Here is a 25,431-nt window from a genome sequence, read left to right as displayed (position 1 = left end):
AAGGTAAAAATATATTATTATAGTTTAAAATTAAATTATTTGTTCACCAAACGCACCTTGTGCTCGTAAGTCGTGACCAATGAAAAGAAAAAGATATTAGACCAGTTGTGGAAACTGAAAATCAATTGTTCACACTACTTTTCCGGAGCGTCCGTACAGTGGGTGGGTCTTGGACCCTAGTCTAGGACGGCTCACGAGCATGGTCAATTTCTCACATGGAAAAAAAGGTAGTCGATGAGAACAAATATATTATATATATATATATAAGATGACAAATTTTTTCATAATTTTTTATTACAATTGTAATGTTACAAATTGTGAATAATGGTGAATAAATAATGATTTTTTTTTGTTTTTTGCTGAATGAATAAATAATGAATTCACGAGTAAATGATTGACCATCACTAATAATCTGTCATGTCAAATTATGAAAAAAAAAAATTGTGAAATAGTTTGCTGTGCAATAACCCGCTCATTGGATAAGCATAATATGAGAGACATCGTGGCAAATGATTACTCTCCCTTATCCCAGACGATAGTCAAGGATAAGTCTTTTACGCTTTTAGGCATGTGGAAAAAGCATAAAAGAGAGACAAGCGACAACGTATTGATTACAATGCCAATATTCCAGCCCAAAATACCGGACACTGATTCAGGGTACTAGAAAAGGAGTGAATTTTCATAATCTATACTCTATGCTATTTTTTTAGGGAGTTCCTTTGGTTAGAATTTTTTTTTTTTTTTTTCAAAAATTCCTCGACATTTTTATGTTTAAGTAAAGACAAACTTCATTCTCAAAAAAAAAAAAAAAAAAAAGATAATTAAAAGATAATTTGGTAAACATATAACTCTAACTTCACTAAAAGTCTAAAATATTGCATTAAAAATAAGGCCATTTTTTTTTTGTTGATTTTCAAATTATTTTATCCACTTATAACTTATAAATTAGATTCTCAAAATAAAAATATAGTTTTTTTTTCTACAAAATAAATGTGTAATATTTGTTCATTTTTTGAAGCTAGCCTCATGACACTCTTGGTTGTATTAGTAGTTTTAAATACGTAATATTAATAAATAAAAAAGGTGCAAACCTTAAATTAGAATGCATGAAAAATTATGATATTAAAAAAAAAAAAAAAAAAAAAAAAAAAACCCTCATCGTAGGCGCGAAATGCGTGTAATGAGGCTAGTTTTTATTATGGGTTTGTTTAACAGTGCCATATTTTTTTTTTTCAATAAGACCAATATACTTGTTTCATTTCTCTTCCACTCATATTTTTTTTTCACAGAAGAAAAATGTTCACAAGTTTATTTTTTTTAATAAGACCAATATAACTTTTCCATTTCTCTGCCACTTAAAACAAATTCTTTGCTCCATAATAATAAAAAAAAAAAAAAAAAAAAAATCTCTGTCTTCTCCTAAAAGCCACACGTCCAACACTACAAAGAATACTTTTCTTTTCTTCCTTTTTTTTTTTTTTTTTTTGGGTGGGATATTAAAATCAATTTGGATTTTTATTTTATATTTGATATTAAATAAATAAGAAAAAAAATCATTTTAATCCCTAAATTTTGGTAGTAGTCAATTTAATCCTTATTAATTATTATTTTAAAGTTTTAGTCAATTAGATTTCTACCATCAACTCAACAACGAGAAATGACTATGTGGCAAACGGTGTGCATTACTAGCACACTTGAATACTACCTAGTCAATAAAATAATAATAATAAATTTAAATAAGCAATTTGGTCCTTGTTATTTTAATCTTAATGTTTGTAGAATTGTAGTGGTGGATTTGGCTTAGTGGTAGTGCTAAACTGTTTCAATGGTGGTAATTTGGGATTAGTGATGGTGATGGTGATGGTGAATTTACCAAGAATGCAAGAAAGTAAAAATGAAAATTGAAAAAATAATTAATAAAAATATGTAAATAAAATAATTATTTATTACTAAAACAATATGGTATTTTTTTTTCCTAAAAATGATTATTTATTACTAAAAAAACAATATTAAAATTTTCAATAAAATAGAAAATAGTTTTTGTAAGGACTCAATTTGTGTCGATCTCAAACTCGTATTGGGTTCGAACGCTTGAGGGCCCAAACAATAAATTTGTAGAACGTGAATATAAAAGAACTAGATTAGCTTAAGAAGAAAAATGAGTAAATTTAACGTTCTAGATGGATTAATACAAATATTACTATCAATTTACTCTTGATACAAGCTAAGTTCTTTGTTTCGTAAGATTTTCTTCTAAGCATCAACTGTTTCGAAGTTCCGATCCCTTTCTCTCAATGCATTCTTCTATGTTATATACTGCCCTCTTGGTATTATCTTCACCACACACGTGTAGGTTGGATTCGAGGAATCCCTTCATGTCCCATCCAACACTTCCTGGAACCTTCAACCAACAACTGTAAAACTGCTTCATCACTGTTCAGGCATCACTTCCACATTAATGCGACCAAAGAGTTGGTTGAGAGGCAATTAATGCGGAGGCAACAGTTGTTAAAGATATTTGTTTATCTTTTCTTTCTTACCCTTGGCCCCATGTCCCACTTTTAGTGGTAATGCAACTTCGAAGTGTGTTTGTGACAATATGGTGTTCAAGTCGTCCTCGGACACATATTGCCGAGAATGATTTTGTCCTCGGACGAATACTGGACCCATCTCATGTGATATCTACTCTTCTTTTCATTTGTTTCCCCTTATAACCTTATGCGGGCCTCCTCGGATAGTTTAACGTCCTCGGATGGGCCACAAGCCCAGTTAACACGGTTTTAATAATTATTGATTAACTGGCCCCCATAATAGCCCCTCAAAATCTTGCTTTTCAACTCCTCTAAAGAAAAGGTTGATTTTGATGTCATAAGCCCATATCCTTTTATGTTTTGGGCATGCTCCTGACGCTTCAGCGTCTCGAATGTGGCAGTATTAAATTTTGACGATGCCCCTGTCCCCCACGTTCAACAGTAAGATGTAAATCGAACGGTGGAAGGTATGTCTCGTTTTGCAAGCGGGAACTTTCCCGCTCATAACCTCTACACGACTATAAAGGAGTTTTCAAATCAATTCTCTTTCTTACCTTCAGCAATCATACAATTCTAGAGCTCATACATTGAACCTGTCTTTCTCCTTTTTCGTCGTTTTCCTGGGCATCTACAAATATTAAAATCTTGTCCGAGGACCCTCTTTCAAACCTGTAAGTCTTCTTAAAACCTTTTCAGTTTTTATCTTAAACTCGTTAATTTCTCTACGAAACCCTTTAGGAAAATGGGAAAAGAGGGTAAGTTTCGATGTCTGGTTGAGTCCGAGGAAGGTATGAGAAGTTTCCGCGCTAAGTATAGGATCCCCTCAACAGTGGGTATGAGGTATGCAGCCCAGGGGGAATGGGCCGGTGCCAGAAGAACAGGGGAAGTGGTTATTCCCATGATTGCCTTCATAGAAGGCGGGATGACCATCCCCATGGGTACTATTACTAGGAACTACCTTAGGTTCTTTAGGTTATCCCCAACTTAGTGTGCCCCAAACATGTTTAGGGTCTTGGGAAGTATAGAAGTCTTGAATGAGAAAATGGACCTAAACCTGACCCATCATGACGTAAATTGGGTGCACAACCTCCACTATTTGAAGGGGCAGGGATACTATTTCAAATCTAGGTATCCCACGGTGAGGCTGATTTAGTGCCTTCTCACTTCAAACAAGAACTTAAAGGAGGATTTCTTTATCTTTTCTGGAGAATGGCATGATGGTCTGCCATGCCCCATGGAGGAAGGAGAACTAGGTGGGAACGCAGACATGGATTCATAACGTTTGGTTTATATATACATATTTTTTCCTTTTTTTGTTTTTGTTTTTGTTTTGAGTCTCAGTATTCTTATCCCTAATGACGCTTCATTTCAACTCAATGATTTTGCAGATAGACGTTCTATCAAGCCCAAACTTAGTTTAGTCAACAAAGCAAGTTTGGATAAAGTGTTGAAAGCCGAGATATACGTGAACGAAGCTGACGGCCAACTCCGGGCAGCCCATTTAATCCTCGGATACACCCCTTTTTCGTTTGCTTTCCAAGCGCCAAAGTGCGTGATCAGAGCCCGCGATCCTCGGCTTCAACGTATTAACGTTGCTTACTAGGGGTTCGTCGTTCCAGAAGGTGTTCCACTTCCTAAGGATACCTCCCGCACTAAGCCCCTTTTTGTTGCCGCTATCTCAACAAGAGCCTCTTCATCCCAACTTGCCTTCAGGGAAAAGGAAGTAGAGGAGAAAGAAGAAGAAGAAGAAGAAGAAGAAAATCCAGAGGAAGTTGTAGAGCTATCAGACTCCTCGGATGATTTTGGGATTTTTGATCAAACTATACACTCCGAGGAAAATCAATGCAATCCCAGATTCCTCCTTTTCCCACTAGGTCTCCTCCTCCCGCTCCTCATCAGCCTTCTCATCAACCTCCCCAGCCGGTCAGAGCTGATGCTGTCGAATTGAAAAGGTGAAGGGAGCAGAAAGGGAAAGACGTGGTAGATGTTGGAAAGTCTCGTCAGACCCGTGAAGAAGATGCATAATGAGCTGCAAAGCAGCAGAAGACTAGCCATCTTCCTCAGCGAGGTCAGGAGAGGTCTGACATTCAACCTCCTGAGCCACAAGTATGGCTGCCAGCACCCAGGCACGGTGGGGAGCCCCTACGAGATGATGCATCTATTAGGGACTTCAACGGTGGAATTGGGTGCCACATAGCCTCAGCTGTAGAGGAAGCTTTGTTGCTCCCAAAGGACATGGCCGAAATAAAAAATGCAAGGAAGAATGAACTCATCCTGAACAATAAAAGATATTTGGGAATGGTACAGTGATAACCTTCTTCTTTTTCTTTTGCGATCATTACTCATTGATGTGTACTCTTTACTGACTATAGTGTTGATTGCTTCCTTTCAGGTTATCCAAAAAACTTTTAGACTGGATGAGATGTTCAATAATTGCTACAATCAATTAGAAGAGAAAAGGAAGAGACGGTCGTCGGCCGTACAAACTTTAACAATTTCCGAGCAAGACTTGGCGGAAACAAAGAAAAAATTAATCGCTGAGGAGCAAGCTCGCAAAAGTGCTGACTCAGCCTTGGAAGGTTTTCAAAAGCAAGCCGAGGACCAGAGAAAGCGCTTGCGCGAAGCTAATGAAGAATTGAAGGCTGCCCGAGAGCAAGTGGCAGTCCTTAAAAAGCACTTGGAGGAAACCCAAAAACTGAGGGAGTAAGCTGAAAGATCCAGTGAGGAGGCCAAGAGGGCAAAGGCCGGACAAAAAGGTTACGACCTCGAGGTGGCTGAGACAGAGGAAACCCTAAGGGCAGAGGTGCCAATGGTGTGCCGCATTTACTGCGCCCAAACTTGGAATGAAGCCCTTAACCGAGCTGGGGTTGAGACTTCATCCGAGTTAAGGAAGGCAGAGAATGTGTTCTATCCTACAGCAATCTGCACCTCGGATCCTCCATCCGCTCCAGCCGAAGACACTCCTTCAACCACTAATCCTAATCAGGAGGTTTTGCCTCAAAATCTTCCCCCCATAGGCCAATCAGAACCAGCTAAAGAGACCAATGCTCCTCAAAAAGTCTCCTTGGACAAGACTGCAGCAGCTTCTGAGGCAGGGGTAGCCTCTCAGGGCTTTCAACAGGATTTGGCTTCCATAGTCATGACAGCTGAGGGAGCTACTAAGGATAAAGAGGGAGTCATTACCTCGGAGGCAGATAAATCATCCAACCAAGCTCCCAAGCTCCAAATTAAGTTGAAAAAATAGGCATTATTTTAAAATTTGATTAGGATTTTTTTAAGGACTTTGTTTCTATTTGCTCATTGTTGTTGCCGTTTTATCTTATTTTTGTACTTGTTCATTCTGTTATCTTAGCTTAAATGGATTTATCTTGACTGTCTTTCATTTGCAAGAGAAAAAATAACTTACACACATTAACAGTTGGCGGTTAAAATGGGTGATAAACATTAATACTGTGAGATCTCAGGGAGACATTTTGGATACATATGCATTCCTTCTAATAGGTTGAAACTTAAGGGAATGTTCAAAAGTTGAATAAAGTTGGGTCTAAAGAACTTCAGTTATACGTTAAATAATGTTCATAGGCTTATTGGGGTTTATCTTTTCAATAGATAATTAAAAACCTTGTGATCCTAGGACGATATTTGAGAATTTGTTATTCTGGAATGCATAAGCCTAATTGGCACTAGCATTTTAATAGCGAGTGGCTGTATTAGTTTCCATGGAACCCACATAGTGACCCAATAGATTTCACAGGGTATTAATTTCCACTAAATTTGTGGTCTGAAGACCCGGCATAACTTAGTTTCTGTTTAATACTTCAATAGATGCCAAAGGGTATTAATTTCCACTAAACTTGTGGTCCGAGGACCTGACATAACTTAGTTTCTGTTTAATACTTCAATAGATGCCAAAGGGTATTAATTTCCACTAAACTTGTGGTCTGAGGACCTGACATAACTTAATTTCTGTTTAATACTTCAATAGATGTCAAAGGGTATTAATTTCTACTAAGCTTGTGGTCCGATGACTTGACATAACTTAACTTCTGTTTAATACTTCAATAGATGCCAAAGGGTATTAATTTCCACTAAGCTTGTGGTTTGAGGACCTGACATAACTTAGCTTCTGTTTAATACTTCAATAGATGCATTAATTTCCACTAAACTTGTAGTCCGAGGACCGGACATAACTTAACTTCTGTTTAATACTTCACTAGATGCATTAGGGTATTAATTTCCACTAAGCTTGTGGTCCGAGGACCTGACATAACTTAACTTCTGTTTAATACTTCAATAGATGCCATTAGATGTGAAAACATAAGATGCATGATTAGCATAAATTAAAAGAAACCCAAACTAGATTACTTTTATTAATAATAATACCTCTTGAGATTATTTACATTCTAAGGATGGAGTACAGCTTTTTCATCTAGGTCTTCCAGATAATAGACTCTTATTCCGACTACTGAAGTAATCTGATAAGGCCCTTCCCAATTAGGCCCCAATTTTCCCCAGGCTGGATTCTTGGTGGTTCCCAGAACTTTCCTCAGCACCAGATCTCCTACCGCTAACGTTCTCAGCTTTACATTAGTATCATAGCTTTACTTGAGTTTATGCTGGTAGTAAGCCAATTGGACCATCGCACTCTCCCTTCGCTCTTCGATCGAGTCTAAACTTTTTCCCAACAGCCCATCATTACTGTCTGAGGAAAATGTACTAGTCCTTAACGTTGGGAATCCAGTTTCTAGAGGGATTACGGCCTCGGCTCCATAGGTCATGGAAAAAGGAGTCTCTCTTGTTGATCGTCAAGGCGTTGTTCGATAGGTCCAAAGAACATATGGCAATTCCTCCACCCATTTTCCTTTTGCATCATCCAGTCTCTTCTTAAGTCCATTGACTATTACTTTGTTAACAGTTTCAGCTTGCCCATTCCCTTGAGGATAGGCCGGAGTGGAATATCTATTCTTTATACCTAAGTCTGAACAGTATTGCCTAAAGGCCTTACTATCAAATTGAAGGCCGTTATCCGAAACAAGAGTGCGCGGAGTTCCAAATCGTGTAACAATATTCTTCCAGATAAACCTCTTAACATCTACATCTCTGATGTTAGCCAAAGATTCAACTTCGACCCATTTAGTAAAATAATCTGTGCCGACCAGTAGATACTTTTTGTTTCCTAAGGTTTTAGGAAAAGGGCCGATAATATCTAGCCCCCATTGAGCAAAAGGCCAAGGGCTGGACAGAGGATTAAGAATTCCTCCAGGCTGGTGGATGTTTGGAGTGAACCTTTGACACTGGTCACATTTTCTAACATATTCCTGCGCTTCCTTCTGCATATTTGGCCACCAATATCCTTGAGTAATGGCCCGGTGTGATAGGGAACTTCCCCTCATATGACTTCCGCAAATGCCTTTATGCAGCTCCTCTAGGAGTGACTCTGACATTTGGGGATGTATACAAAGCAGGTATGGCTCAGAAAAAGAGCGTTTGTATAACTTTTTTTCCTCGGACAACCAAAACCAAGAAGCTTTCCTCCGTATCTTTTCAGCTTCTATTTTCTCTTCGGGCAAGGTGTCACTTTCGAGGAATTTCAATATGGGATCCATCCAGCTGGGCGCTAGATTGACTTGTTGAACCTGAGGTACGTCCTTTCCAGGTGGGGTAGGGGTACATAAATCTTCGACGATTATCACCCGAGGAAAACTTCGTACTGAAGAGGTGGCAAGGGTTGCCAGGGAATCGGCGTGAGTATTTTCACCTTGAGGGATATGCGACAAGTCAAAAGATTCGAATTTCGTTTGCATATGCCTAACTTGACTCAAACATCCCTGCATTCTTGGATCTTGGGCTTCTAGTTCTCCTTTCACTTGGCTGACTATCAATCTTGAATCTGAGAATAATTCTGCTACCTTTCCACCCATTTTCTGGACCATACTCATTCCCATCAACAAAACTTCATATTCTGCTTCGTTGTTAGTAGCCGAGAATCCCAACCTCAAGGATTTCTCAATGATGATCTCTTCAGGGGATATTAGAACTAGCCCCAATCCTGCCCCCCGTTGGTTTGCTGCTCCGTCCACATATACTCTCCAGGAGGAACCACCGTGTGTGGAGATTAGACTAACCGACTTTTCATCCATGTCACTTTGCTTCATGTTAGCCTCTTCTGGACACTCGGCGAACTCAGCTACCAGATCGGCGAGAACTTGGCCTTTCACAGAGGTGTGAGGCATATACTTGATGTCAAAGGCGCCTAGGATTGTGCCCCACTTAGCAATTCTCCCAGTATAATCTTCACTTCTAAGTATGGACTTGAGAGGTAGCTGAGTTAAAACAACCACAGTATGGGCCTGAAAGTAATGTGGAAGTTTGCGTGTTGCATGGACCACCGCCAAGATGGCTTTTTCCAATGATAAGTATCTCACCTCGGCTTCATGAAGGGACTTACTTACATAATAAACTGGTCTTTAGACGCCGCTGTCCTCTCGTAGACAAAACTAACTGTATGGGGGGCAACTGCCAAATAAGCAAACAGGATCTTATCCACCTCAGGACTAGACATGATAGGCGGCCTGGACAGGTACTCCTTCAACTGCTGAAATGCCACAGCACACTCCTTGGTCCATTCAAATCCTTTCCACTTATGCAGTAGAAGGAAAAAGGGACGACACCTCTCGACCGACCTGGAGATAAATCGGTTCAAAGCAGCAGTCATTCCAGTCAGTTTCTGCACCTTTTTCAGATTCCAAGGTGCTTGTAAATCGTTGATGGCCTTAATCTGATCTGGGTTCACTTCAATTCCTCTATGAGTCACCATGTATCCCAAGAACCTCCCAGAACCTACACCAAAGGAACACTTTGAAGCATTCAGACGTAGCTTATACTTTCTCAATATTCTAAAGATGTTCATAAGATCTTCCACATGCTCGGACACCACTTTACTCTTCACTACCATATCATTGATATAGACTTCAATGTTTCTGCCTAGTTGTGATTCGAACATTTTAGTCATCATCCGTTGGTAGGTAGATCCTGCATTTTTCAAACCAAAGAGCATCACTTTATAATGATAGTTTCCAATAGGGGTGACAAAAGCCGTCTTCTCTTGATCGTCCAGTGCTAGCGGTATTTGGTGATATCCTTGAAAGGTATCCAAGAAACTCATCCGAGGATGACCAACGGTTGCATCCACCAACTGGTCTATCTTCGGCATGGGAAAAGGATCCTTGGGACAAGCCTTATTGAGGTCCGTGAAGTCCACGCACACTCACCACTTTCTTGTCTTCTTCTTTACCACCACCGTATTGGCTAACCATTGAGGGTAAAAAACTTCTTTGATAGCCCCAGCCTGCTTGAGCTTGGCCACCTCACTTCTGACAGCTTCGGCGTGCTCTTTCGATGGTCGCCGAGGTGACTATCTTTTTGGAATAATGGAAGGATTCATGTTGATTCGATGACAAATGAAATTCGGATCTACACCTGGGGCTTCATATGGGCTCCACACGAACACATCTACATTTTCTCTGAGGAATTCCAGCAATCGCTCCTTCTCTTGCAAAGGCAGTTTAGCCCCAACCTGGAAAAATCTTTCCAGATCATCAGCAACAATTATCCTCTCCAAATCTTCACATTTTACCTCATCGGCTAGTCCATCTAAGGGTAATGCTGGGGGTTTTAACTGCTATAATCCATTATCGGTGGTAGCTGAGGCCTCTGCCTCTAGCCGATGTTGCATAGCCGCTACCAGGCACTGCCGAGCTGCAACCTAGCTTCCTACTATCTCCAATACTTGGCCTCTAGATGGGTACTTCACTTTCTGATGTAGAGTTGATGAGATTGCTCCCAGTGTATGAAGCCAAGGTTTGCCCATAATAGCTGTGTATGGAGAGAAAACATCTACAACAATGAAGTCTACCTCCACCACATCCATACCGGTTTGCACGGGTAGTCTGATCTGTCATTTTGGAACGACCATCCTTCCCTCAAAACTCACCAGTGGGGAACTGTAGGCTGCCAAGTCCTCAAGCTTCAAACCTAGCTCTTTATACAAATCTGGGTACATTATATCAACATCACTACCTTGATCAATCATCACCCTTTTTACATTGTATCCACCAATTCTCAGCGTGACCACCAGAGTATCATTATGGGGCTGTATGGTTCCAACCTTGTCCTCATCCGAAAAGCCTAAAATCAGGGGGATGTCTACCCTGGCTCTTTTTAACGCTTGGCAATGATCCTTAGCCGGAGGTCAAAACACTGACAGTATCCTGGAAGGACAAGATCCAATCCTCCCTGGAGTGGCAAAAATAACGTTTATTGTGCCAAGGGGGAGTCTTGAAGAAGCGTCCCCACGCATCTCTGAGCCTGCCCGGCCTACCCCACCACTGGAATGATGCAAGAGTTGTCTTAATTTCCCCTCTCGGACCAGCTGCTCCAAATGGTCCCATAAATTTCTGCAATCTTCCGTCGTGTGCCCATGATCCTGATGATAGTGGCAATAAAGGTTCGGGTTGCATCTCTTAGGCTCTCCTGTCATCTTGTTTGGCCATTTAAAAAAGGGCTCATTCTATATCTTCTCCAATACTTGCTGCACTGGCACCCGAAACACTGCATTAACCACCTGGGTGTTAGCAGACCCTGATTGCCCACTGAAGTCTTTCCGAGGTCGGTTACTATTGTAACGGTTCGACCTAAAATCCCTCCTCTCCTGAGGGATTACCTTAGCCTTTCCTTTTCCCTGAAGTTGGTCTTCTTCTACTCTTCTGTACTTGTCAATCCTATCCATCAATTGGTGTACACTGGTAACAGGTTTATCAGTTAGAGATTTCCTTAAATCGTGCTTGGCTGGAAGACCATCCTTGAAAGTACTTATAGCCACATCATCATGCTTTCCCTCTATTTCATTAAACATTTCCCAGTATCTATCTGAATAAGTTTTGAGAGTCTCGCTTTCTCGCATGGACATAGACAGTAAGGATCCCAAAGGCTGAGAACCCTACTGCAAGTGATAAAGCGAGCACCAAAAACCTGGGTAAGCTTTTTGAAGGACTCAATAAAGTTGGCCCTTAAACCGTTAAACCATCTCATCGCCATCGGACCCAAACTTGATGGAAAGATCTTTCACATCAAGGCCTCATCTTTAGAGTAGATAGCCATCTTTTGGCTAAAATGGCTAACGTGTTCTACTGGGTTTATCCGACCATCATATAGGGTGAATGTACGCTGATGGAATCGCCGAGGAAGAATCGTGTCTTCTATATTCCTTGTGAAGGGTGATTTGGAGACTTGGCTTAACGCTTTGTTCATGGCGTTGTTCCCCAAGCCCCTGCTAGGTGGGCTTTTGCACCTATGTTGACGGTTGTGCTCCTCCTCATAGGAAAAAGTCTCACTAGGCGGAGTTCTTGATTTTTGCCTATAACTAGCTCCATCCGTTTCCTTGGATGATGGTTCGGAGCTAGGCTAGGAACGTCCTCGCCTAGCGTGGCGTAACTCTCTTTTCAACTCGTCAATTTCACATTGCAGCTCCCTGTCATTCTTTGCATGGGAAACATGACTCTTCCCACGAGAGCGACTTTTGGTGGTATGAGTTGTGTGCACACTCCCCTCACGGCCTTCTCTCTGTTCAAGACTCCGGTGTGGATTACCATACTGGGAGCCTCTTGACTCTGCTTTGTGTGGGTTGACATCTACCTGATGTGGTCCTGCTGCGTAGTGATGTGGACCTGCTTCCTCTATCATGAACGTTGAACCGAATTTCTTTTGATTTAAATCAAGCTCTTCCCACAGACGGCGCCAATTGTAAGGACTCAATTTGTGTCGATCCCAAACTCGTATTGGGTTCGAACGCCTGAGGACCCAAACAATAAATTTGTAGAACGTGGATATAAAAGAACTAGATTAGCTTAAGAAGAAAAACGAGTAAACTTAACGTTCTAGATGGATTAATACAAATATTACTATCAATTTACTCTTGATACAAGCTAAGTTCTTTGTTTCGTAAGATTTTCTTCTAAGCATCAACTGTTTCGAAGTTTCGATCCCTTTCTCTTAATGCATTCTTCCATGTTATATACTGCCCTCTTGGTGTCATCTTCACCACACACGTGTAGGTTGGATTCGGGGGATCCCTTCCTGTCCCATCCAACACTTCCTAGAACCTTCAACCAGCAGCTGTAAGATTGCTTCATCACTGTTCAGGCATCACTTCCACATTAATGCGACTAGAGAGTTGGTTGAGAGGCAATTAATGCGGAGGCAGCAGTTGTTAAAGATATTTGTTTATCTTTTCTTTCTTACCCTTGGCCCATGTCCCACCTTTAGTGATAATGCAACTTCGAAGTGTGTTTGTGACAATATGGCATTCAAGTCGTCCTTGGACACATATTGCCGAGAAGGATTTTATTCTCAGACGAATACTGGACCCATCTCATGTGATATCTACTCCTCTTTTCATTTGGTTCCCCTTATAACCTTATGCGGGCCTCCTCGGATAGTTTAACATCCTCGGATGGGCCACAGACCCAGTTAACACGGTTTTAATAATTATTGATTAATTGGCCCCCACAGTTTTAATTACCAAAATTTTGGTTCAAAAAAATAAATACAAATAATGCTAGAAATACATCCAAATTCACTAGTGTCATTATTTAAGAAATGTTTGAGTTCAATGGCCTAATATTGTCAAATGAAATTTTGAACATTTAGTCATAAAAATTAATATTATGTTCCCATCTAGTAGCCTAAAATATTCCTTAGAACATATTATGAGTCTCACTTGCAACTAAATTCTCATCCATTAATGCCATAAGATTGTAGCATATATTAAAAATAAAAATTGACATCGTATTTTAATATATTTAAAAAATAAATATGAATTAAATAAATAATTTTCACCTTGTTTAATAATTCCTTAATCCTTCATTGAACTTTTCTTCAACTTTGCTTCTCTTTGATAATGGTAAAATGGAATAGAGAAGAAAAAATAAGTGAGTTTTATATTGGTAAAGTGAAAGAAAGTCAAGAGTAAAATATTGGTAAAGTGAGATTTGATGGGAAATATAAAATGTGAAAGAGAGGAAAATCAACCTTTCAGCAAAATATTGGTTAGAGCATTTTTGCTCAGGGAGAGCAAAATCAACTTTTTTGCCCTTATCAATATCATTACTTCAACCGAATTAATTGAACTGTAGGCTCTTAGTTACATATATAACTAGTCAACAATCCTTTCAATTCACGCGAAAGTTTAACATAATATGATTTTATTTTTCTAAATATAAAATTTGATGATTTTATTTGAAAATTGAACTATATATTCTAGCATTAAACATTTATTATGATCGTGTTTATATTTGGAACTGTATATTCTACTACTTAAATAAAATATGAGTGGATGATTTATATATATAGAATATAGTTTAAAATTAATTTATATATATATATATATTGTTCAAAGTATAGCCTAAGATTTTCTTTGTTTTTTCAAAAAAATACAAGTATATATATATATGGCCTAAGTAGAAAGATCATGGGCCAAAATGGCAAAATACCCATTTCGCCTAAAAGTTTCAGTAAAATGCCCCTGTTCTAAAACTATCTAGAAAAATACTCTTATTTTGAAACTTGATTTTCTAAAAATTGAATTTTAGTAAGGAACTCGAGTTCATGGAACTTGAGTTCCTTGAAAAATTTCAAATGGAACTTAGGTTCCATAATTATTTTTTAAAGTTTGATTGCTTATAACTTGATTTTCTACAAATTGAGTTTTACATTGAAACTCAGTTTTTAGAAAATTGAGTTTTAAAACATGGACATATCACTAGATAATTTCAGAACAAAGACATTTTGTTAGAACTTTTGGGCGAAAGGGGTATTTTTCTATTTTTGCCAAAGATCATGTATTCAATTTATTGAGTGATGTAGTGAAAAAGAAAGGTCACATGAATTAGCCATATTTTCTATTGGAAAAAAATGTTAAAGAAACTTTAATACAAAAATTTAATTAGTAATTCTGCATCTAAAAAAGTGAGTAGAATAAACTTAATTAACGAAAAAATTTAAACATATAAAATAAAAAGCTTCACTTTAATCTTCACCTTAAGCCCCAAAATCCATATAGCTGCCTCAATTCAATTACAGAAAATTTTTACCCCTCATAAATAAATAAATAAAACCTTTTTAGAGTTGTGTTCCTATTGTCCATCTTTTCTTTTGTATCGGTACTCCAAGAGTGTCCTATGAATCCTGGATTTAGACACTAGCTGTTGGTGGCAAATGGACAAACTTGATGTATTTGCTCTACGTTGTTGTAAAACGATATTTTGAGTTTAAAATAAGCATTGCAAAAACTTTATGAACAGTTATTGTTATGAAAAAGAGTTCTGAGTTTTAAAAACGCTATGTTTTTAGGCTCTCAAAACGCACGGCCTAAATAAATACCCATTTCTACCAAAGAAAAAAAAAAGGTTTTGATTACACTAGGAAATTATCACATTCCGTACAAACCAAAAATAATGAGCTATATCCCATAGGCCATAGGTGAACCAGTAATGAAAAGGAAGAAATCTCCCATTGGCTTAGGAAAAGTTATGGACAACAAGCTTTTTTGTATTATAGTGCTAATTCCCAAATACTACTTTGGAAACTTTCATGGGGGGTCACCCTGCTCCCCAATGAGTGGGAATTCTCTCCTTCTTGTGGAAGTTTAATGTGGGGGAGACCTATCCTGATCGTCCTGTCCACAAAGCACTGATTGAGTCTTTGAAAATTGTAAACTTCTTCCCTAAGTATTTGATAGGAACTATCCACTACACCACTTCCTACTTGAACCATTGCAATATCACTTTGCATAGATTTTTTTTTTCTTCCCAATTATCGTAACTATTTGAATCAGATGTGTAATTTCCAGGCTTAACAAATATCAAATAGGCCTACATTTGTTAAACTAACCCATCAAGCTTATCTATCTAGACAAAGTTTGGCTTCAAACTTAAGCTACAATTCCCATTAAAAAAAATTAAAATGACTACATATTTTAAAAATTTATCTGTTGGATTGCATATTCTTTATGTTGTTAACACACATACCAAACTTTGTGTCAATTGGATATTATTTATTGTTCGATTCGTAAATTTATTTTTTATGCATAATTTTAGACTACACAAACTTGAAATTTAAATTGATGACATAATTATTAATTTTTGATTTTTTAGAAATTTTGCAAACATAGAGGATATAAAAAGAAAATATAATCTTATAGTAGATTTGTTAAAATTCACATCTAATAAAAATGTATTAAGTGAAGTTGTAGTCTTAGTTTACAACTAATAAGTTTGTACCCATAACTTGTCCAATCAACCATTACATATAGGATTGGACATATAAAGAACACTCACCAAAAATATCTTGACCAGGATAATTCCAACATAATAGTCATTCTAAACCTTTTACTACGAAAGAGGTGTAAGGATTTTAGAAAGTTCAGAGTTTCTTAGAAACTCTTAACGATCCTATATCACCTTGGTCACCAACTACGAGTACAAAATATATGTAAGAAAAAAAGCTGCAGTATATATATACACTACTTGTAGACTAGATCTGAGGTTTTGGGAGAGTTGATTTTTGAGCTCTTGCCAATAAGTTAATTATTGGCTGCAACCGTTGTGTTTTCTTTATAGATAAAGAAATTGCATTTATTGACTAGTGTTTATATATGTTATTACGGTTTAGTCATATACTTGCCCTCCCAATTGTTCATACATGATAATGAGGAATAGATAGCAGCCTTATGTTCCTACAGCATTGAGTAAGGTATCTAGTTCTTGATTACCTGATTTCATGTGCCAAGCCATTCTCAAGCATATGCCCAAACAGCATCAAGCTTATTGACAAGGAGAAATGGATCTGAATGCACAGCATGATGTTGAAGAATAAGAAAATATGATAAGAAATCATAGATATATTGTTCAACAGGAGTTGAAACATAATTTATAACCCCAAACATCCTCTTGGAGCATTTACATGTAGTTTATCAACAAGCAAATACTAGTAACAATAAGTAAAGATAAATAGTAGTCACACAAGCAATTTTCTTAATTACATACTTAGAATCTTTATAATAAACTTCTTAATCCAAGCGCAATTCATGACTCAACTAATGCTCCGATTCTGATAAGTCTCAAGCTATGATGTTACTTAATTTATCCTTCTTGATCTGGATAAGCTTGTCAAAGACACACCATGGAAAACTGAGGAAATGAGATCTATCCATTCCATCATTGCAGCGACCCCAATAGCTATGGTGATATGTAACATAGTAACATGCCGATGCTTTTGCTTTTGCTTTTGCATTGACTATATCAGTGTCAGAATCTGACTCACTTCCCTCGTTGAACCAGCTCCGAGCTTCCTTTCTTAGTGCCATTACAGAATAATTAATTTGTTCCAGATCCCTCCTCTTATTAAAAGATTTTGACATTGTCAATATGTGCCCACTGAGTATTTCAGCTTCAGTTTCAATCCCATAATAATCCAGCAAACCCCCCAGCTTGTAATCATACTCCTGTTTGTAATTGAAAGCATCATTGATGTAGTCCTGGAAGCCATCTACTTCCATGTCAGGATCATAACTCTGCTTTGCTACATCCGAGGTGAAGGGTGTTACAGGGCTTGTGAGCGATGCATGGTCTTTCACCTCTCGATAAAGCTTTCCAAGCACACGTTTTGATTCGTAGGTGCCTTTATCAGGCTTTTCCATGAAATCTGGATATTTTTTAACTCGCAGATAATCGGGTATTTCAGCTACAACACCACTTTTTGTGTAGTCAACCGCAATTGAGTGTAGTTCTGCAAGCTTAAGACATTGAGAACTCATTGCCCTACTGTGATTCCTATCAGCAAAGGCAGTGTGGGCATGATCGATGATTCCTAAACGGTCGTTGAGTATGTAGTCGGCAAAAAACTCTTGTACTTCCTGTAGCACAATGGTGACATGCTTTGTTATGTAAGTTATAGAAGGATGTTGCAAATGAGACAGAAAATATGAGGAACTAATGTAATCTTTAACAGGTTATTAAAATTTAACGAGTGCAGAACATCGCATGAGTCAAAAATATTAGAAAGTTTCTTTTGAATGTCTTACTCATTATGCATTAGTGTGATGCATTAATGCCTAGCAGAGAGAAGCAGTATCATTAAGGCAAATGGAATGACCACAAGTCATGGGATTTCTAGATTTGATAATGAGGCAATTCATGCTTAGAATTTCCAAATTCCTAACTAATGCCCCTATAACAAGCCAGAGCCTTTTAACAAAATCAAATATATTTGTTAAAAAAATCTTTTCAATGATCCTAAATATCCAAATAAGAGCATTTCAATCAATTATATGTACTTGGCTTATTATTCTGTGCACATATTAATATTTGTTTGATTTTCTTAAACAACACAGTGCATTAGTGAACAATATAACAAGAACAGAAAAGATAATAGTTTGTGAGTATGGAAACAATACTTTTCCCTCATGCCATAAAAAAATTTCTTAAACAGCATCATAAAGACTGCTCATTAGATGCACAAGAATATACGCAGCCACGTATAAACTGAATGCATAATTGTTTTTAACATATAGAAAACCCAAGGTCACAAAGGCTAGATGACGGAAACATGGTGTATTCTCATCAAGTGGTACAAGCAAATGTGTTGATATTTTTCAATAAGAACTAATTTACCCTACTTTTATATTGCAGTTTTATGCATAGGTTAATTGCAGAGGCAAATTAAAATGTGGTGTGCTCAAAATATGTATGACTTGTTACCACTTATAAATTGATATTACCTCTATTGTAACGTCATGATCGAGTGGCTTAGTTGGTACTCCGATATACTCCATTGGTTGATATTGCCGAGGAGGAATAAGATCAGGGTCCCAACAGACGAAGTATAGATCTCCATCCAAGTCACTCCCAGAACATTCATTTGGATGAGGTCTGATACAAATTGTTAAACTAATGTTAGTGAGTAGAGTATTCCCAAAGAAATTATTTTAATTTAATTAGGTGGTGTCTTGCCAAGACAACAGCCCAGTATGAAAGTACAATATGCAATTATTTGTTGATCATGCCAAAAACGTTATAATTTTTCCATCAAGTAGTGAACAAAGACATTGCTTAGTCAGCAATCTTAAAATCAAATAAGTTCAGATAATAGCATATGGCCATATAAATAGACAAGCCACCTTCATGGAAATTAACCTACTGGAGGAGAATATGTTTCATATCATTTATATAGGGTACATATTATATCAATGCATGCATTATAGAAGTACAAACGGGTTATTATGTCATACATATGCATGCATATATGTAAGCATGTAAAGGTATGCATAAATGTGTGTAAACTGACGCAAAAATGTGTATATACTAATGCTGGTATAGGATTATGCATAAACTCTGTATGTATGTTCATGTATATGTGCAAATGTTATAGGATTTCATGCTTTAGAATTATCTACAGTTGGATATCACAGTGTTACCTCCTCCCCTTTTGCGGAAAAACGACACAATCTGCCAGGTGGTGCAAAGCCGGAACATCAACAGCCTTAAGAACACGCACATCTCCGGGATGTAGACAGGGGTTTTTAGCAACAACTACATCACCCTCAAAAATTAAATTGTTTGGGTTTGAGCTGCTGGTGCGAAACATATGGGAGAAATCATTAGAGAGCTGCCTACTAGAGTGAGAAATTTGCACAAATACTTGACCATATTCCAATGTCCTGGTTTCATCAAGACATCCCATCATACATCTTCCATTTGGAATGAATATCTTACTTTTGAGACGTAATTCTAGCAACTTAGATGCACGAAATGTTTGTAGCATCATTGAAAGAAATGGTTCTGCATCAGGTTGATAACCACACAAAAGCATTTCCTTTAGAACCCTTGTGCTCTCTCCTGGGAATATCAATTCCAGTGCCTCCTGTGAGCTCAACGGATCTGTTAACATAGCATCTAGTTGATCTATAGCCTCCTTTTGCTTCTTTTCGAAAACTCGATCCATAACTCCGAGGTTGGACAAAAGAGTGATTATCTGACGATTAAGAAAACAAGGCTGATACCTACTCCATGCCAAGACATCTAGTTTTATATTTTCTGATTTGTACTTACACATGCTCTCTCTCAATGACAACTTCTTTGAAGAAGTTGGATCAACAGCCATGACACCTTTGTACCCACCATATCGAATCTGAAATGCAGATGGAACAGAATTTTTGAGGCCACATTTTGTAGCCACCTCTCTAGCCAATTCTGCAGATATCTTACCTATACCATCAGAGAAACAGTATCGGATTCCACCCCTTACAACTTCTACATCAGGAATATTTTCAACTTCCTGCCTACTAATGCTCAATGTTTCTCTTGAAGAGCCGAATGATTGACCCAGTCTGGCAGCATATTTTGCTACATTCCTAATCTCGTGAAAATCACCCATCCACTTTCTGATATCTGTTGCAGTGAGGCCAGCTCTAGAAGCAAACATCCAAACAGAATTATCTCGTAATTGACTGGTTGAAAATGCAAGAAACTCAAACTTCTTACCACCAATAGTTATACCATTTCGTAAAGTGGACAGTATCCTGAAATAGATGCCAGTTCGCCTCTCCCCATTTTCCGAAGATGCACATGGAGATAAAACTGTTGCATGCAGTTTATCCATGTCCTCATCAACAAAAGAAACACGAAGAAAGTTATCAATATCTTCAGGATAATTGCGTAACACACGATTCGAGAGATTAACCTCTGGACCACAGAAATATACTTTACATGGAGTTATTTGAACCCTGTGTACATATACCAACCCATCATCTAAAGACATAGTAGTACTTTTAGGAAGTTGCCTCGATGTGGCATATTTTGTGTACTGCTTCTTAAGCCAGGTTACAGGTTCATAGCAGTGTTCTTTCACATGAGACAGTTTGTCTAGGGCACTTTCTATATACTCAATTTTTATTCTCTTAGGATCAACTAACCGATAAAAACTGGCATCAATTGCTTGCCCAGGAAGACAGCCATGTTGAATTAAGGAGTTGATCTTAAACAAGATTTTGTTAGGCAAGTCAAAGCCTTCAGGTGGATTCACAATAGGGACTAGACTTGAGCTACAAGGGAGAGCAGAACCATGCTTCAGACCAAAAGGGCCTTCATTTTTCTTATAAGAGACAAAATCTCCATAAAATTTTGGAATCCAGCCCTTTCGTGGAAGCTCCAAACATAGAGCAGAAGATTGGCCAATGTAGCACGACGGAGTCAAATCAACTTCTCGAACCCAATGACCAGTATGATCTTTCAAAAAAATCCGAGGAGCTCCAAGTAACTAACATTTCAAAGAAAAAATTGTTAAGAAAAAAAAAATCAATTTTAAATGTCACATAAATCAAAGCAGCTTCAACTTATATAAAAGAAGACAAGAGGGTTTACCCATGACATAGAAAGACATTTTTTCAAAGTGATGAAGTTAAGCATAGTTAACATAAAAATATAAACAAGTATATTTATGTGATACTCCAGATTGATTGGATATTAAATTGAATTAGTTAAGTGTGTGTTGAGACCCACATCAGGGATATACTTGATCTAGGCTTTATAAATAATTACGAGATCACAATTATTATTATTAGATTATTCCTTTTTGAGGTATAATATAATTTATTTCATCTTTTAGGACTAAGAAATGCTGAAGGTTACTTCTTCCACCTAAAGACAAAGTGATACTAGGATCTATTTAATGGGGGAAAGAAGAGGGGTGAGTTATATCTTCATATCTTGAGTGGGTAGAGAAAGGATCAGTCCATGGGAGTCAGATTTGTGTCATGGATGCCCTTCCATGTTGTGATGTGATGACCTCCACTTTATGAAGTCAGCTAACACTGGAACCATGGGGTAGGGTTTCCGACCAACCAATATTAAGCTGTGGAACATGAGAGATATATAGCTGGGAATGGGATCTTTGAATATTGGCTAAAAGGAAGAAAAATGTTAAACAAAGAAAATGAATATCCTTTTGGTTTTATCTCAAAATTCACAAAAGAGGTCTCAAAAAGTCCACCTTCAAGATATGGAGACACAGCAAGTGTTGGCTTTTCCTTTAATTTTCTTAGTCATTGTTGTAATGTGGAAATAATAATAATAATTGTTAAATTACTGATTCTCCCAAAAGCTTAGGCTATTGGGATATGGTAAATTTAATCATTTAACCACATACTTCTAACAATAATAATAACAATAAAACCAAGGCGAGGATAAGAGTCCACCTTCCTTGTAGAAAACATTTTCTTAAAGTAGCACATCTGCTAGAATATAGGACCATAAAATGAGCTGGGGGTTGATGTCAGAAGAAAGAATTTATAGCAGATCAAAGAGGAATGACAAGAAACCTTTGGACAGGTGGTGTAATACGCAAATCACACACACCATGTTCTAGAGCAGAATTGAACTATCCAACTTGAAGGCAATCTAAAATGGAATCATCTATGAGTCTCTTAAGTAAAACTGTAAAAGGTAACAACATTGGAACCTTAATCTTCGCTTCCCTAACTCTACTTCTCATGAAATATTTAAATAACTAAAAATTAAAATATGGAGTTTTAGAATCTAAAAAGGAGAGCTAATAATACTTTCATTACAAAAATTTTGTTGAAAATGAAAACTTCATCATTCTTCTACAAGCCCATCAATAGGATGATAAGCATGACTAATTGGGAAAAACCTTAAAGTAAGGAATAAATAGCGTTGCCCGAATGCTTACACATGCTAAGAAGCCTAAATTAGGTCATTTTAAGACTCATCTTGAGGGTATACAACACTTGTGTCCAAGGAAGACCAAATTCTAATATTCACTAGTGGCTCTACACCATATACTTGCACATACTAGAGATAGTTTGTATGATATAAGGATTTCTTCACCCTTTTTAAATAGTTAGTAGTTTGCATTATTCCTTAAAATCTTCATGGAACACTTTAAAACGTAATTACAAACTGTAATTACAAGTTAAAGTTATAGGCTAAAATATATGATTAGTAGACTCAGTATAAGTTAACACACACACACACACTCATTGTTACAAGCAAAAACCATAATTAAGGGAGAAATATGATTACTATCTCTATGCCAGTTTGCATGACTATGAACATGCCCACACATTGCGATGTATTTGACCATTTCCTACTTTATTAAAATTTTTCATGTTATAACTGTTTCTCATGACAATTTATTCCTCATAGCATTGCAAAGAAAACAAACAGGACAAGAATTATTTGTTTGAATGCTAACTATAATAAACATGGAGGGCAGCAAATTGTGAAAATTTATAATTAATGTTTTAACCAGCTAACCTGAATTAGAAGAAACTTTTTAGCTTGACCATGTGGACGATATTGCTCAATCTGCCAAATGTTCTCATAAGAGATTTCAAGCTTGTACTCTTCAGAAAGGTATGAGAAAAAGAAGTACAATTTTCTCTTTTCCAAGTTATATCTGACAAAAACATTTTCCTGTTTCCATAGCACAGAAAATTTTTCCCTTGAAGTTTGATAGCCGAAGTACAACACTATATTATCCATGCTATATTGTCCAGAACACAGAAACTGATGTTGATTAGCCAAGGAGACTGATTTCAGAAATCTGCAATTTGGTTGTCATTAGAACCACATTTCCAATTAAAGTCTTCAATTGAAAAAGTTCAAAAACCATGTAGATAACTTCAATGAAAGCAGATAACAAGCAAACTGAAAGGGTTTCAATAAGCAACACCCCCCCCCCCCCCCCCCCACCCCCCTCTTCCCAAATCTTTCTAAGATGTCCACAGGTTATGTCACTTTGAAGGAATAGTTCCAAATACTTTGATGAAGCTAGTCTTTCCATTGATTGGTTCCAACCAGTAAGACCATTAGCCAAGGAGGGGAAGAACTAAAACAAAATTTTAAAATCATATCTCCAAAGCCTATCAGCATACAATCAACTACATAAATATTAACAGCCTAGCCAAGTCATAGCGGTTCAAGTTTTACATGTCACTGCACCTTACACATGAATTATTATCATATAAATAACAAGAGAGAACCCACAAAACTAAATCAAAGTGACTGTAAAGATATCTTTCAAGAAAAAAAATGGAGCCCAAAAAATATAAACAGGAAAACATAAGAAAGCTACTAAAAAAACTCTGCTTTCATTTGCATTTGAAAGTGAAAATCGAATTGCAGGAGTGTAGAAAAGCATGTTGATTTGAATTTACCATCAAATTTTGCTCACTGTCATGTTCAAAACTCAATGAAATAATCAAAACCATTAACAAATTTTCAACTATCATGTTCAAAATAAGTCAGTACACAGAGTCAACAGTGTCAATTAAGAAAAGTAGAACACTTGCACAAAACGTATATTCAATGCAAATTAATGTACTTCAAAGAAATTAAATCTCAAGAAAATAATAACCCAAACATTAAATTATGTTGTCTAGTTACATTATGGAAACAATACAATTTGACAGCAATATACTCAAAAACCAAAACTTTCCTTACTATTGAACCAAACAATTCAAAACCAGCATGAAAGAAGGTTCAAATTCTTATTTTGCTTTTATATTAATGAAGAAGCTTCACATTCTTGATTCTTCAACCATGTATTATATACGAATGTGTGATAAAGAGAAATGGAAGTGAATAATTGAAAGTAAGCAAGAGAGAGTATCACCTTAAAAGCAAAACACAGAGAGAACAATTATGCTGCAGTGAAAGAAGTAAGGCTCATGATCGACTATATACAGACAGAGCTGAGAGTGAGAGCAGACATTAATTATCTAAGGTAATTGACACGTGGCGTAATATGATTGCTTTCCAAAGAACATTGTCAAAGGTTTGTTTTTTGTTTTACTTTTATTCTTGTGTTGTTAAACGTAGTGGCCAAGATTAGAGAGAAAACCACAACGTTGATCTTTGTCCTTCTGCCACACTTTTTCTATACATTCCTTTCTTTTCTTTTTTTCGAAGTACAAAATTTCCTTATCAGATTGAAAGACTCTCCAAGACTATCAGCGTCTAAGGCTTTGAGGACAAGGATCTAAGTGTGAGAGTTACATATACATGTCAGCTAAGTTGTGAGGTGGCACTGCATGATTGGGTTTTGATATTAGAGTGTGGAAGGGTCAGCACAAATACACAAGTTGCCTGAATTGGATTATACCAGTGATTATTTATTACGGTATCACAACAAATAGTATGTGTTTGAATATCGAGTTTTATAAAATTTTGTACTTTGGACCTTACAGAAGAGGGAGTGTTAGAATTATAATATAAATTTTTTATCAAACTTTTACATGATAGATTTGGAATCATATCGGATTAGATTATATGAATTTGTTGTTCAAGCATGTCCTAGGCAAATCTTGATTATGTATGAGATCACAATTGCTTCAAAAAATTGCTAAATATTTTTTAATTGTGCTAAAAACTCTTTTGATTATCAACGTGTTTATGCAGTCATTGCACTTATACTTGTTCTTATTGTTTTCATTGCTGCTATGAAATGGGTATTTTTAGTTATTATTATGATCAAAATCAACTATCGCGTTAAAAAAAAAAAAGAAAAAAAAAAGATGATCTTTTGATTTTGTACATTGAAAATAAGATTATTGCAAAATTTAATACATTCATATATAATTTCGAGATTTAAAAGAACACTAGTTCCATTCAAACTTATTTTATATATCATCATTTTATTCAATTAAATATAATTTCGGGATTTAAAAGAACACTAGTTCCATTCAAGCTTATTTTATATATCATCATTTTATTCAATTAAGTGAATTTTGTAAGTGCTTAAAATTTAATATTTAGGGGAGATA

General features: G+C 36.9%; 1 protein-coding gene across 1 annotated transcript; it reads right to left on the bottom strand.

The window, feature by feature from the left end:
* Nucleotides 1-16,471: 16,471 nt before the first annotated feature.
* On the bottom strand, nucleotides 16,472-24,377 carry LOC115972027 (probable RNA-dependent RNA polymerase 1). The gene is made up of 5 exons (XM_031092163.1): nucleotides 24,282-24,377; nucleotides 22,922-23,210; nucleotides 19,063-20,903; nucleotides 18,367-18,517; nucleotides 16,472-17,502 (listed from the first exon to the last, which is right to left on the bottom strand). The coding sequence occupies exons 2-5, from the start codon at nucleotides 23,147-23,149 to the stop codon at nucleotides 16,708-16,710; spliced, it is 3,015 nt and encodes a 1,004-aa protein (XP_030948023.1). The 5' UTR covers nucleotides 23,150-23,210; nucleotides 24,282-24,377; the 3' UTR covers nucleotides 16,472-16,707.
* Between the last annotated feature and the right edge of the window lie 1,054 nt (nucleotides 24,378-25,431).

The sequence above is a fragment of the Quercus lobata genome, chromosome 12, assembly GCF_001633185.2.
Source record: "Quercus lobata isolate SW786 chromosome 12, ValleyOak3.0 Primary Assembly, whole genome shotgun sequence".
Lineage (NCBI taxonomy): Eukaryota > Viridiplantae > Streptophyta > Magnoliopsida > Fagales > Fagaceae > Quercus > Quercus lobata.
The sequence above is the reverse complement of the archived record's forward strand: the minus strand, read 5'-3'. Positions and strand labels throughout refer to the sequence as shown.